Consider the following 14,944-nt stretch of genomic DNA (forward strand, 5'->3'; position numbering starts at 1 on the left):
TAGTATGTACATAATTTTGTTCTTTTTCTTCACATTTCAGATGCACATCACCCAGATCCTATCATTTTAATGGGTCCTCAGCATCTTTTCACATGTTCCTTAGCTGTTTGTCTATTTTCCTCTGTGAAAGCGTCTGTTCCTGTATTAGGCTGTTTCCTGTTGAGTTGTTCATGATATTCTTATTCATTTATAAGAACATCTTGCATAAAAAGGAAATACACATTTCTCTTGCGTGTATTGGAAGTATTTTTCCTGCTTTGTTCTCTCAACTTCACTTTGTTGTTTGGTTGGCTGCCATAAAAAAAGCTTTAAAATTGTATGTGATTAGATTATCATTTTTCCTCTCCATGTCTTCAGGATTTGGGGTTGTTCTTAGGATATTCACCCATATTTCCTTTCAACATTTATTTTTTTATTTTTTATGGTTGAATATTTGAGGCAGCTGAAGTATATCCAGGTGTAGGAAATAAGGGCTATTGGTTTCATATATACTTTTTATCAACTGGTGAAAAATGGCCATCTTGGCTTTGGAGCTCAATGACCTCACCTCCCAGTAAATGAGGGCTTTAGGTGAGGCACAGAAAAGTATATTATGAGATAGAGAGAGGGATTATGCATTTGGTCATAGAAGAAGTCTAAAATCAGAATGGGCTTATTGGAAGAACTGTCTGTTGAGATAGCATGGACAAGATGACAAAAGGAGAAAAAGATAAGAAAAGGATTGATGAGAAGTGGTTCAGTTTGACTTGCCATGTGCTAGAATTTGGGGGAGCCAGGCTCGAGCATGTGGTGGGGAACCGTGGAAGATTGTTGAGCTGGGGTGTGATTTGAGCAGGACTGCCCTTCAGGAAAGTGACTCTGATAGCAGTGTGGTAGTGGATGGAAGTGAGGATGTGGGGACCAGTTACAAGACTAAGTCTCTAAGCTAGGTTGTTTTTTTTTGTTTTTTAATAAATCTATCTACTTATTTATTTTTGGCTACGTTGGGTCTTTGTTGCGGTGTGCGGGCTTCTCATTGCGGTGGCTTCTCTTGTTGCAGAGCGTGAGCTCTAGGCACGCGGGCTTCTGTAGTTGTGGGTCATAGGCTCTAGAGCGCAGTCTCAGTAGTTGTAGCGCACAGGCTTAGCCACTCCGCGGCATGTGGGATCTTCCCGGAGCAGGGATCGAACGCGTGTCCCCTGCATTGGCAGGTGGATTCTTAACCACTGCGCCACCAGGGAAGTCCCACTAGGTTGGCTTTTGCTGGGAGATGGTATGAAACCGTTCCAGTGGGAAACAAGGAAGTCCACCAAGCAGAGCGTACCTTCAGTGGGGTTCAAGGCACAAGGGCAATAATCTGTCAGGTGCTGAAAGCACAACTGGAAAGTAGGATCAGATTAGATCCAGAGCTCAAGACAGACAGCCTCTGTGGGTACAGTAAGGCACTAGCCAGATAATTGGGTTTGGGGACAGGACCTGAAGGGAAAAAGACAATAGCACAAGAGCTGAGGTCCTGGACAAAGCATTAAGATGTGGACTCAGACATGGCGGAAGCAAACAGAGAACAAAGTTAGACTCCAGGAAGGTTGGGTTGATATTCCTCATCTAGCATTGAGCTAAAGGTCCTTAAATTATCCCGCTCCCTGACCCTTTAAGGAGAGAGTTGATCCCAAAGTGGGCAATGAGGCTGAACCTGCAGGACTGTTCCCCTGGGGTGACGTGTGGATGCATCTCTGCAGGACTCTGAGGAAGAAACATGATGGTACTCAGCCAGATTAACAGCCTCCCTCGGGCAGTGACCAGCTTTTCCTTGTTTATAAAAATGAGCCCTGGGGGCTTCCCTGGTGGCGCAGTGGTTGAGAGTCCGCCTGCCGATTCAGGGGACACGGGTTCGTGCCCCGGTCCGGGAAGATCCCACATGCCGCGGAGCGGCTGGGCCCGTGAGCCACGGCCGCTGAGCCTGCGCGTCCAGAGCCTGTGCTCCATAACGGGAGAGGCCACAACAGTGAGAGGCCCGCGTACCGCAAAAAAAAAAAAGGAGCCCTGGGTAATGTTTCTGTTTATTCTTCTGCCCTGTGGTGGTCTCTAACTTGTTCTCTGGATCCTGGCGTATTGAGGAAATTCCCAGTTACCTGCTGGATAATGAAAACTTTGCCTTTTAATTTTTAGAGAATATTTTTATATTCCAGGTTTCACATTGAATTTAACCTTTCTGTCCTTTGTAACCTCTTTTACTTCCACGTGTTGATATACTTCTTGACACTTTGCAGCTAACTTTGAGAAGCTGTGACGGAATCTGAAAGTCTTGATACGTGATATTCAAATGGCTGTGTGGTTCTAAACTTGGTTCTAAACTTACATCCGTCTGGACACAGGCACACACACAATTCAATGTTTTGTTCTTCTTTTAGACATTAGGAAGCCAGATCCAGCCAGAAGAATTTAAAGTTGCACGAACTGATGAAAACCCTGCCATGGGTTTGGCTCGTCCCATAGTCAGGAGTTCTTTTCATAAAAGCCTGAGGAATTCGCGAAAGTATCAGAATGCCTTTGATGTGGAAACCATTGAACTTGTGAGTTGTTTTTCACTTAAATCTTTAGTTGCTTAGTTTTGCTGTTGAAATTCTTAGTCTTGCAAGTATATTGCAGGCACAGAGGATTCCTGCCATGAGCCATACTCTTCTTAAAAAAGGGAAATATCAAATTTTAAATGTATTTGTCAAAAATTGAAATCAATTCCAATTAAAATTGGATTTCCAATGAAAAAAGATCCAAAAACATAGTCTTTGTGCTTAGATGCTTAAAATTAAAACTAGATATTCCACTTATTTTTGAGGTCCAGAGATAAATAAGGCTGGTCTAAAGTAAGAGGCCCTGATATTTGCATGCTGTAGTAGGTAGGATTACTTTTGATTTCTGTGCTGAGGAAACTGAGGAAACTCAGATTCTGAGGAAACTGAGGAAACTCAGATTAATATCAGTTTAAGAAAAATAAGAGGTTTTATTTCTCTTTCACATAAAAAAATCTTAAAGGTGAGAAACCCAGGGCTAGAATGGTGACTCTGCCATGGTTACCATGGATTCAGGTTCCTTTCATATTTATCCTCACTATCCTGGCATGTAGCTTCCATTCTCAATGATCGAAAATGGCTCCTGAAGCTCCAGCCATCACATCTGTGTTCCAAGGAGCAAGAAGAAGCAAAGATTTTCCATAAGTCCGATACAGTACTTTTATTTATATGTCACTGGCCATAACTTAATCACATGGCGCTTCTTAGCTACAAGGAAGGGTAGATAACTGATTCTTTTTGCTATATGCATTGCTACTCTGAATAAGATTGGAATTCTCTTACTAAGACAAAGGAGAATAACCAGAAATAGCCAAAGTGTACATTCTTTAACGTTTCTCACCTGAAGACTTGGGATGTTATTAATTCAAGTTAACAGAAGCCTTTATAATATTGATAAAAAGGGAATCCATTCCAAGAAAAGATATTTTATGATTTTAAGAAATGGTTTGAGAATACCTTTTGATGTTATTTATTGATAAAAGCTGAGTTTATTTTTACTTTTGTGTTGGCCTGAAGACACTAATCCTACCAAGAATTCACTGCATGTTTTTCTCTGCCCACAATGTTATTGACTGCAGCGATTACGAGGGCTCTCTCAGAGGTCTCAATCTTGGTGTATTTATGGAAAGAGAATAACAATTGAATTATTGTGGAGCTGGATTATCACCCGTAAGATAAACAGTTTCCCCCTTTTTGGCTGTGGAAGTATTTACTTCTCATTTCCTCATTTATCTGGACAGTTTTGCTGCTAAATCTTGAGAGTCTGGTATTTTAGAGGAGCCCTTCTCTTGGAGAAATGCACAGAGAAGAGTGGGAGTCAGAAAATGCCACACCAACAAGACTGTCCTAAGTGCTATCATAGAGGGATAAACAGTGTGCCCAAGGAGCGGGGGAAATTAAGTCTGATCAGAAGGGCCTGGAAGACCTGTTGGCGTGTGAAGAGCAGCCTCAGCTCGTTTAACAGGCTGGAGACCAGGGCTACACGATGTTAACTACGGAGGAAAAAAACACCCTAAAACGCAGAGAAAATGGGTGGCTTGAAAGAAGAGGGCTGAATAGAAACTACTCCCATGTTCTCTTTTTCATAGAGACACAAACATGACCTATTTAAACAACTGTAAGGCTATGGGATTCCACAGGCACCTTTTGTATCTAGTTTACTGTTAAACCACCTCTGTAGTCAGAATACTCTCCTTTATGTGACCTAAATCCTTCATGCTTGACCAGACACTGAGTTGAGCATTTGCTAAGAACCTGATGTGTGCCAGGCATTGGGCTATTTCTAGGGATATAAAGACATAGTCTTCACCTTAAAAACAAACAAACAAACAAGTAGAGTCATGTAAACAAAGGAAAACAAACAAAGAAGCAGAGTCATGTAAACAAACAGGGTGGGGGGATCACAAAACAAGCTAAGCTATGAAATAGAAGAAGTCCGCAGAGGGAACAGTGGTGAAAGAAAAGGGGAGTAGTTACTTTAGTTTTGTGAGCTGGGAACACGTCACAGAAAAGGCATCGCTGGGCAGGGTTCCGGGGTGAGGAGACCAGGCCCACGTCCTCAGGTTAATCATGGCGCCTTGTGTTGGTGAGGACACTTACCCATCCCTTCATGGGTCTTGTCTCATGTGACCCCAACATCATGCCAGAGTTGAACTGGACTTGAATTCTAGGGCATTTTGTGCCCAGATCCTGCTTCTGCCCACTCTGCCGAGGCTGGAATAGAGATGGGCTGGTCACACCATGAAGACTGCTTCTTGGGTGAAGGACTCATACTCAGCTTACGCTGTGTAGTTAATGGACAGAGTTAACATTTGATAACATCCTGTCCAACCCCCTAGTAGTTCGCTGTAGCCTGGTCACTCTCTGCACCTAGCTTGCAAGCTCCTGGAGGGTGATGCCAGGCCTTCTCTATGTCCATAAACTCCAGTGACGGTAGTGTTGTCACCTTTTTGTCCTGACATGTATGTGTTCTAGGATGAAACTGTGCCGCCGGTGTCTTTTATGAAGATCCTGAAACTGAATAAAACAGAATGGCCCTACTTTGTGGTGGGAACTCTGTGTGCTGTTGCCAACGGGGCGCTTCAGCCGGCTTTCTCGGTCATCTTCTCAGAGATTATAGAGGTGAGGCTGAAAACACCACGGGACAGCTTGAGGATGAAGTGATGAAATCACTTCACCGTTACATCAGTTCTCATGCCAACCTGGTCCATTTTGCAATAAAGCAGCCTCACATTAAACTAAGCCCGAGGTTTTAATTCCCTTTGGAGGAAAGCTGTGAGGCAAAAGAAAAAACAGGCAAGTTATGCTATCAATGAAATTAGAAACCGTAAATTCCCTGAAGAAGGCATTCTGATTCACTCTCTTCATTTGGATGAACTGGTGTCAGGCAGTGATCCCCATCCCGTTTGTGGAGAGGAGATGCATGTCTCACTGGATGGCTGGGTGGTGGGGCAGGGGAAGAGTTCAAGTCTCAAGTGTTCAACAGGCTAGGCTCTGGGGACAGACTGGCCTCACCACTTAATCGCTGTGCAAATTGGGCAAATGCTTTCCCTTGCTGTACCTCAGTTTCTTCATCTGCAAAATAAACCTACCTCCTAGGATGGCTGAGGATTAAGAGATGATTTAGGTAACTATTTAAGAGTGTCTGCCTCGAAGTAAGGATTCAAAAAGTTGCTACATCACTGTTTAGCAATTGTAGCAATGTTGAGCATTGTGTAGCAATGGCTACATCATTGTTTAGCAATCCTTACAAGGCTTGGGGAGGCTAAGAAGGAAAACCTACACTATCCAGTTGTTAAATTCATTGGGGGATATTTATCAGAAGTGATCAGAAATATCTAAGGCTCCATAAAGTCCAACATTTATATTTTATAACCTTAGTCAGTCTCTAATGTTACTGGAGAGACTTTTTTGCTAAAGATGAATTATTCTCCATCACATTACGACTTTATTCTGCTGTTCTTCAGCTTTTTTTCTATCTTTATTTTTTGAGCTTCATATAATGTATTATCCTTCAAAGTTTTATTTTATTTCTTAATTAATTTTTATTGGAGTATAGTTGCTAAGAGTTTATTATGCTTGTGACTTTGAACGTTGGTTTAAGACCACAAGCTAAAAAATAACTTAGGAAGAACCCTCCAGCTGTTCTTACATTACAAAATAAGGCAATCCCTGGCTCTCCTGCAATTCAAGAGCTGTGTGGATTGTATTTATATTTGGGGGCATCTCCTTTGTGTCAAATGCTGGTCTTGGAGATCAAGCAGGAAACAAAATAAACTAAGTTCTGCCCTCAAACAGCTTACCTTCTATTGGGACAGACACAGAACACAACCAAAAAGCAAATATGTAATGTGTCACAGCATAGCAAGCATTTTAAAAGCAGGGTCTGGCAGTACAGGGGCTGGAGCTGGAGGTGCTGTTTCATGCAGGCGAGTCAGGAGAGGCCTGTCGGGGCAGAGGCCCCGTGGAGAGGAGGGTGGTGAGCAGGTAGGGGTCAGGGAGGAGTTCAGGCAGAGGGAACAGCAAATGCAGAGGAAGAGGCACAAACACGAAAATGTGCAGCCACACACAGTCCGTAGGCAGTGTTTCAGCCCATGTTAATAACCGCAAACAGTAAGTCCGCTACATGCGAACTTTCCAGTTGTGAACGCGCGTGCCAGCCCCTGTATGCCAGCTGTTGTACCGTACTACTGTACTTTTCAAGGTACTGTACTGTAAGATTGAGACTGTTTTCTTTTTCTTTTCTTTTTTTTTTTTTTTTTTGCGCTACGCGGGCCTCTCACTGTTGTGGCCTCTCCCGTTGCGGAGCACAGGCTCCGAACGCGCAGGCTCAGCGGCCATAGCTCACGGGCCTAGCAGCTCCGCGGCATGTGGGATCTTCCCGGACCGGGGCACGAACCTGTGTCCCCTGCATTGGCAGGCAGACTCCCAACCACTGCGCCACCAGGGAAGCCCCATTCTTCACCTTTTGATGTTCACCTTTCTTTCTAATATTACATCAATTAATTTCTTACATAGTTAATATCATGCTGTCACAATTTCCCCTGCCCTTGTCTTTGCATATTAACATAGGTACTTTCCAATGTTATTGCAAATTTTTGAAGGTACATTATTTTCTTTTTTTAATTATTATTATTTTTTACTTTTTTATTTTTTGCGGTACGTGGGCCTCTCACTGTTGTGGCCTCTCCCGTTGCGGAGCACAGGCTCTGGATGCGCAGGCTCAGCGGACATGGCTCACCGGCCCAGCCACTCCACAGCATGTGGGATCTTCCCGGACCGGGGCATGAACCCGTGTCCCCTGCATCGGCAGGCGGACTCTCAACCACTGCACCACCAGGGAAGACCTGTTTTCTTTATTTTTTGTGTTTGTTTTTTATGTACGTATTATTTGTGTGAAAAGTATTATAAACCTAATACAGTACAGCACTATTGATATATACCCGATTGTGTTAGTGGGGTACCTAGGCTAACTTTTGTTGGACTTACGAACAAATTGGACTTACAAACGCGCTCTCAGAACGGAACTCGTATTGTATTCCTCCGATTCATAGAGACAGGAAGTAGAATGGTGGCTCCCAAATGGCTGGGGGCAGGGTCATGGGAGTTACTGTTTAATGAGTACAGAATTTCAGTTGTGGATGATGAAAGAATTCTGGAGGTGGATGGCAGTGAAGGTGGCACAACACTGTCAGTACAACTTAATGCCACTGACTAGTATACTTAACATCTACCATTCAGCCATTTTTATGTTACGTATATTTTACCGCAGTTAAAAAAAAACACGTATTCAAAACCTAGTTTTTAAAATGTGATGCTCAAGCCATTGTTTATGGGAGGAGTAAACAAAGATCATGTAATCCAAGTGGGTGTTTTAAATGTTCTTTTGTAGATTTTTGGACCAGGGGACGATGAAGTGAAGCAGCAGAAATGCAACATGTTCTCATTGCTCTTTTTAGGTCTGGGAATTATTTCTTTTTTTACTTTCTTCCTTCAGGTAGGTACCTATGATTTGATATTCTCATAGAGCCTATATTCAGTTAGAAAATATAGATTAATTACCTATTAATTAGATTTTTGTTAATTATCTATTAATATAAATAATTGATTAATCAAAATCCAATAAAAGAAACAGGTGATCAGAACCTTAGCTTTGATTTGGAACTTCCAAATCTTAGACTGAAATGAATTGCAGACACAGTTGGCACAAGGCTCTTTGAGAGGGCAGTGTCCTAAGCAGGGGGAATTGTGACTTCCCTGTGTGCTAAATTACGTCATGTTACGGGTTGGCCCTCAGCAAACATTCATTACCAAAGAAAAAAGAGACTTGAATTCACAGGACAACATAAGTCCCAGTTAAACTCAACTAGTCATAAACTGGAAAAAAATCAGTACAATAGCATTCTCTCTCTCTCTTTTTTTTCCTTTATAAATTTATTTATTTAATTTTTGGCTGCGTTGGGTCTCCGTTGCTGTACACGGGCTTTCTCTAGTTGCGGCGAGCAGGGGCTACTCTTCGTGTGGTGCACGGGCTTCTCATTGCAGTGGCTTCTCTTGTTGTGGAGCACGGGATCTAGGCACGCAGGCTTCAGTAGTTGTGGCTCGTGGGCTTCAGTAGTTGTGGCACATGGGCTTAGCTGTTCTGCGGCATGTGAGATCTTCCCAGACCAGGGATCAAACCCGTGTCCCCTACATTGGCAGGCGGCTTCTTAACCACCGCGCCACCAGGGAAGCCGTATTCTCTTTTTGTTACTCTTCATATAATATCAAGTAACTTCTCTGATATTTTCTTCCTTACTTGATGAACTGTTTGAAAGAATGCACATTATATTGCATTTAGATATTGTAGACCCTGACAAAATGAACTAGTATACTTCCCTCTGGTTGTACTTGTCTACCTAGACTTTTACCAAATTTCTTTTGTCTCTTTAACTCAGTGCCTTTCCAGTACACACAGGCCTTTCTAGTACAATCCATTAAGGCCACAGAATATTTCCTAGTCATGCCCAGTGTGCTTCTCTTTGATTATTGTTGAGCCAGTGGTAAAAGGAAGCCTAGCTTTTTATTTAGAAATCAGAGCCTTGCTCGTAGCAACTCCATGTCCAATGCAGCCGCAAGCCCTGGTGTGTTAGGGAGTAGAGCGTACATATGCCGCACCAACAGTGGGCTGATGGACGGAACTATGGAGCCCTCACGGGCCTTGAGCGATCTGCCAGCAAAGGCGGGAGGAGACCAGGGCAGTCTAGGCCTGGAGCCCTGGGGCGGACTCACCCTGAGCACTGACCACCGATCCTCTTGGTTTAGTGAAGACCTTGGATGCATCCTCCCCAGAGAGCACCCCACGTGCCCACCCCAACGCTCAGCGTGGCTGGAGGCTCACACCCATGCCAGTGCCTGGGAAGCAAACCCAGCCCTGGACATCTGGTCTGGTCTCCAGTTTGAACAGGATATAATTAGAAAGAGGGAAAGTGTCTGGCAAGGATGCTGGGGGAGGAGTAGCCTAAGTGTTCGCTAATCTGAGAGCAGGTGGAGATGTGACGGGGAAGCAGCAAACTCATCTGGAGCTTGATACTCCAGACATCCTCCCTCCCTCTACACTACAGGAGCCAAAACGCATCCCTGCATAGAATTTTGTTACTTCTGTTGGAGATTGATTTGCTTAAAGCATTAGGAACACACTGAACGTTGTAATTAAGTACAGTATTCTTCTCACTGAGATGTTGTCCTTGAGAGTTTTGAAAAGGAAGTCTATTTAGAATGCTTCAGAAGCCAGAACTAGATACTTCTAAGGGTTTTGGTTTTAGGATTCTATTGTATACCAATGATTTAGAAGTATATGAATTAAAAAAAATTTTTTATGGAAGTATAGTTGATTTACAATGTGTTAATTTGTGCTGTACAGCAAAGTGATTCAGTTATACATATACAAACATTCTTTTTTTAATATTCCTTTCCATTATGGTTTATCATAGGATACTGAATATAGTTCTCTGTGCTGTACAGTAGGTCCTTGCTGTTTATCCATTCCATATATAATAGCTTACATCTAGCAGTACATGTACTTTAAGTTAGGACTTTGAATTAGTATCTGGTCATAGACTTTGTTATTTGAATAGTTGATTCATAAATAAATATTATAGAAATCCATGCGAATACACCCACTTGTGTCAGAACGCTTGTGATCATCAAAAGGGACAAAAGCCTTTCTTCTCGCCCAGGGCTTCACATTTGGGAAGGCTGGCGAGATCCTCACCACAAGGCTGCGGTCCATGGCTTTTAAAGCAATGCTGAGACAGGTAGGTGTGTGCTCGGGAGCCGTTCTTTCCTGTCAAGCCTCTTCCTGTTCTGGCTGGCGTGCTGCCCTGCGTGTTGTGTGTCCCAGGTGTTCATGCAAGGACTGGTCAGGGCCCAGCTAATTGTCCTGGTCCTTCAGTATCCAAAGAACTCTCAGGGTTTTCGTGGGAGTAGGCTGAATTTAGGTCACTTTGGGGGCTAATTTTGCAACTATCTCTATCCATGTGGATACTATCATTTCAAGGACCCGTATCTGTTTTCTGGATTCTACGCAGGCCCTGGTGAGTCATTTGAGACTCCAGGATGCCTTTCCACAAAGGAAAGGGTGGTTGGCAGTGTTCCTGTCCCACGATTGACCATACTAACTATAGGTTTTACCAAACGTTGGTAATTGAGTTTGTTAGAGCTCTGCTTTCACGTTAATTCACTTGTTAATTCACTCAGTCATTACCCACTAGGTACCAGACAGTGTGCTAGTAGCTGGGCCTATAAAATGCCTTATCTGCCCTCTTGGGAAGGTCACAGCCCAGTGTAGGACATGTGGGAAAATGTGCAAACATGAATTCTCTATTTTTATAGAGAAGGCTTAAGAGAGGGCCGGAATATTGTCCAACCAATTGATAGGAATCGATGACATTCCTGTTCACAAAAGGACACAGAGCAGGTATCATATGTTGTGCAAGTCTGAATTTGCAGACCTCTTTCAGTGTCTTTTAAACTGTTGCTATGGAGGAAAAATTACTTTATATGAAGCTTAAAGATGCTGTGGATGAGTGGCTTATAATTAAAATCATATCTAAGATAGACTCTTTTAATCCTTGCTTCAAACAAGACAAAACAAAACAAAAACGTGGTGAGAAACCAGGGCTGATGATCTCATGCCTAGAATTTGCAAGAAACAGCCGTGTCCAGCACAACTCCACCGTGTCCAGCACAACTCCTTTGTGAGAGACACCACCCCATCAGGATACTACGGAAGTATCCGTAGTACAAGTTGTGAGGACTGGGTGATGGACCCACCCACGGGCTCGGGCTCCGGGGAAGCTGGCAGCGAGCACAGCTGCAATCTGGATAAGCCCCGCCCCGGTCAGTGTGCTTTCCCAGCACAGCAGAGCCCGATGCAGGTGGGGATGGAGATTGCATCCTGGTGGGGCTCCGAGGTGTATGCTCGAGGCAGGGACTAGAGCTCCCCACTGCATGGGAGGTCTCCCCTCAACTCCAACACCCAAGTTAAGTGTGGATATTTCCTCAGCATTGAATGTTTGGGATGTTTCATCTGATTTTTTCTGCTTGTTTTAATTTGGAATGAATTTAAAGGTGTATTTTGTGCCATAGGACATGAGCTGGTTTGATGATCATAAAAACAGTACTGGTGCACTTTCTACGAGACTTGCGATAGATGCCTCCCAAGTCCAAGGGGTATGTAGACTACACTCTACTAATGTTTTTCTTTAACATGGTTTGGAGTAAACATGGCATAGCTGCGACCTTTAAGCTGCCTTCAGCTGCAAATAACAGAAAAGTCAAACTGGCCTGAACAATAAAGAGGAAGGTTGGACTTCAGGGCTCACAAGTGGCCCGAAGGACTCAGGTGCCTTCTGTCTGTTGGCTCTGAGTGGCTTTCAGTCCTCAGGGTTGGCTTCACCCTGAGGCTCGTTCCCTCGTGGCCACAGGGTGGCTGCCAGGAGCAACCATAGCTACAAGCTTCCTTGTTTCCCATCCAGCGAAAGAGAGCGCACACCTAGGCCTCGACTGCCAAACACCCTTCTAATTAAGACTAATTTGGGTCACAAGCCCAACCCTAACCAATAACTGGCTCCAGGGAGTGCGGCCGTCTTCCTGGCTTCCCTCCCCAGCTCTGGAGCTGAGGTCTGTTACCTGGGAACTCACTGCTTCTCCATAGCGCAGGAGAGCAGCAAGTCCCCTGCAGTGTCCCTGTGAGGGCCCTCATTTTCTCACTGGTGCAAACAGGACTTCATCTTTATGCATGCTTTACAGGGGGATGGTCTCCTAGGGTCTGTACCCTGGGTAACAGATGGTCTCTTGGGGCTCGTGAATCTCCCTCTTACACATTTGAAGCGAACAGGCTTTAAAATGGCCAGAGTGCCCGGGGTGTGTTTCCTCTTTGAATGTTGCCTTCATGACAAAGTGTGCGCCCCACAGCCTCTCCCCAGAGCAGAGCAGCTGATGACTTGCTTCAGCGGTGCTGAATCCGTATGGGCAGGAGAGGAGGGAGAGCTGAAAGGCACGAGGAAAAACCTGCAGAGCCTCCCAAGTTACCCACAGGTGTCTTGGGTTTATTGTAACAAAAGGGAGCAAATGTTAGTACAGGCACAGATCCCTCTCTCGTGGTTCTGACCGGGAAGCTGAAGGCTGCAGCTCATGGATTTGCAACTTAAAATACAGCTGCCTCTCTTCTTTTGCTCTTCCAGGCCACTGGGACCAGGTTGGCTTTAATTGCGCAGAACACAGCTAACCTTGGAACTGGTATCATCATAGCATTTGTCTACGGTTGGCAATTAACCCTTTTGATGTTATCGGTTGTTCCAATTATTGCTGTATCAGGAATTGTTGAAATGAAATTGCTGGCTGGAAATGCCAAAAGAGATAAAAAAGAACTGGAAACTGTTGGAAAGGTGGGTCAAATACGGCTTCAGTTGGTATAAGTATGGTTTTTAGACATGGGTTTTATTTGATTTATTACAACATGCATGTTTTAATGATGTTAGTGCTTCCTACAACTAATCATGGTCAACGCTGTGTATGAAATATTTTACTGTGTCAATGCCTAGAACTTGAAAATGGGATAATTAATGTAAAGCTTTTATCCTATAGAAGGTGTTATATTCAGAAAATTTCTGAATTTTCAAAGTTCATTTTACCTTTTACTTTGTATACCGATGCCATTATTAGGACAAAAGTTACCCCTGTTTTACAGATGAAGAGTCCTTAAGGCAGAGAATTATAAGTGTATTGTTCAAAGTAGGACATTTGCCAGTACTTAAAAGACAGTCCTGTTCTTGGCTGTGATTTCTATAGTTAATTAAGCTAGGCAGCCACCAGAGGACAGTAATGCTCTGATTTCTGGTTCTAATTATAATGGCAATTGGGCACACACTTAACGTTGTGCCAATTATTGTTCTAAGTATTTATATGTACCAACTCATCCTCACAATAATCCTATGAGGCAAATACTAATGTCACACCAGTTTTACAAATGTGGAACCTGAGAATGAAACAAGTTAAAGGCATGGCTGGGATTCAAGTCCTGGTCTAATTTCAAAGTTCTTTACTATATTACCTCTTCATATGGGTTTAACTGTGTCTAGATATGCATATAAACATTTTATTTACACGTACATGTATTTAAATGTTTAAATGTAGATAACAGCCGGGAATTTTTTTACCCTTATTTGTGTAAATATTATACTATATTGAAACATTAGGAGGTGAAGCAGACGGTGTATATAAATTGTGATAGTTTCTATAGCACAACACTTGCAAAGCCCTTTCACAGACAATACTGCATAGGCCTTAATACAATTATGGTTACGCAAGGTGGGACAGATAGTATGTCTCGCTCATGGGTTAGAAAGCAGTTAGCATGATTCCCACACCTAAGCTCTCGGGTACCCAGAGTCCCTGAAGATCCTCTTGGCTGCTGGCTGTGGGTACTTCAGGGCAGTGGTCCCCAACCTTTTTGGCACCAGGGACTGGTTTCGTGGAAGACACTTCTTCCACGGAGAGGGACTGGGGGGCTGGGTAGTTCAGGCAGTAATGCGAGCGATGGGGAGAGGCAGATGGAGCTTCGCTCCGCTTTCCTGCCACTCATCTCCTGCTGTGCGGCCTGGTTCCTAACAGGCCATGGACCGGTACTGGTCTGCGGCCCGGGGGTTGGGGACCCCTGCTTTAGGGCATCATTTCCTTGATTTCTGCTTGTCACAACTAACTACTGAAAAAACACCCTGTAGTGTTCGTTTCCTTTCTCCTCCAGAACCCTACCGCTTTTCACATTTCAGAAGGGAGATTGTCAGCAGGTAGAATGAAGATCAATTTTTCTTAGACTAGTCACATGAAAGAAAACACCTTGAGTCTAGTTAAGATAATAGAATCTTACTTCTATTAAAAATGGCTAATGACGCTGAACGTTGCCAGAGTTTGGGCAGGAGTAGGGCAGTTAGAACGGAGCAGCTTGGCAAACAAAACACCACCTTAGACCTTCCATCCTGGCCTCGCGGCCGCTCAGTATATCATACTGGAGAAGACCCCCCCCTTCTCTGGTCTTCACTTTCCACTTCTGTAACGTGAGAAATTGTACCAGATGATGTCCCGGGTTCCTTTCAGCTAATACATTGTCGTTCCAGGGATCAGAGAATTAATAACTCAGACTGATCAGTCTGAAATATTTTTAGTAACTACTTTAACCCGATAAGGGTTTGGGTTTTTTTTAATGAGAGATTGGAAATTTTAAATGTTAATTATCAGCAATTCAATCACAGTTCAATTTTGTTTACTCAGTAAACTCCTGATTAACCCAAAATGAGGGTTAGAAAGGTCTTGGATACCACCCTCCCCCACAACATCACTGTTTTCTCAAAAAA

The 14,944-nt window shown here is 43.6% G+C and overlaps 2 protein-coding genes across 5 annotated transcripts in view; one reads left to right on the forward strand and one right to left on the reverse strand.

The window, feature by feature from the left end:
- Positions 1 to 14,944, forward strand: part of ABCB4 (ATP binding cassette subfamily B member 4) — a 75,574-nt gene that overhangs the window by 38,566 nt on the left and 22,064 nt on the right. For all 4 annotated transcript variants that reach the window (XM_033440162.2, XM_049714885.1, XM_049714886.1 and 1 more), the window contains 6 exons: positions 2,391 to 2,552; positions 5,025 to 5,171; positions 7,942 to 8,046; positions 10,268 to 10,345; positions 11,679 to 11,762; positions 12,776 to 12,979. In XM_033440162.2, the coding sequence (XP_033296053.1) occupies positions 2,391 to 2,552; positions 5,025 to 5,171; positions 7,942 to 8,046; positions 10,268 to 10,345; positions 11,679 to 11,762; positions 12,776 to 12,979 (780 nt within the window). The remainder of the gene's footprint in view (positions 1 to 2,390; positions 2,553 to 5,024; positions 5,172 to 7,941; positions 8,047 to 10,267; positions 10,346 to 11,678; positions 11,763 to 12,775; positions 12,980 to 14,944) is intronic.
- Positions 8,507 to 14,944, reverse strand: part of CROT (carnitine O-octanoyltransferase) — a 94,817-nt gene continuing 88,379 nt past the window's right edge. The window contains exon 18 of the mRNA XM_033440222.2: positions 8,507 to 8,855. Coding sequence (XP_033296113.1) covers positions 8,816 to 8,855 — 40 coding nt within the window. The 3' untranslated portion in view covers positions 8,507 to 8,815. The remainder of the gene's footprint in view (positions 8,856 to 14,944) is intronic.

Source organism: Orcinus orca, chromosome 9, assembly GCF_937001465.1.
Source record: "Orcinus orca chromosome 9, mOrcOrc1.1, whole genome shotgun sequence".
NCBI classification, from domain to species: domain Eukaryota; kingdom Metazoa; phylum Chordata; class Mammalia; order Artiodactyla; family Delphinidae; genus Orcinus; species Orcinus orca.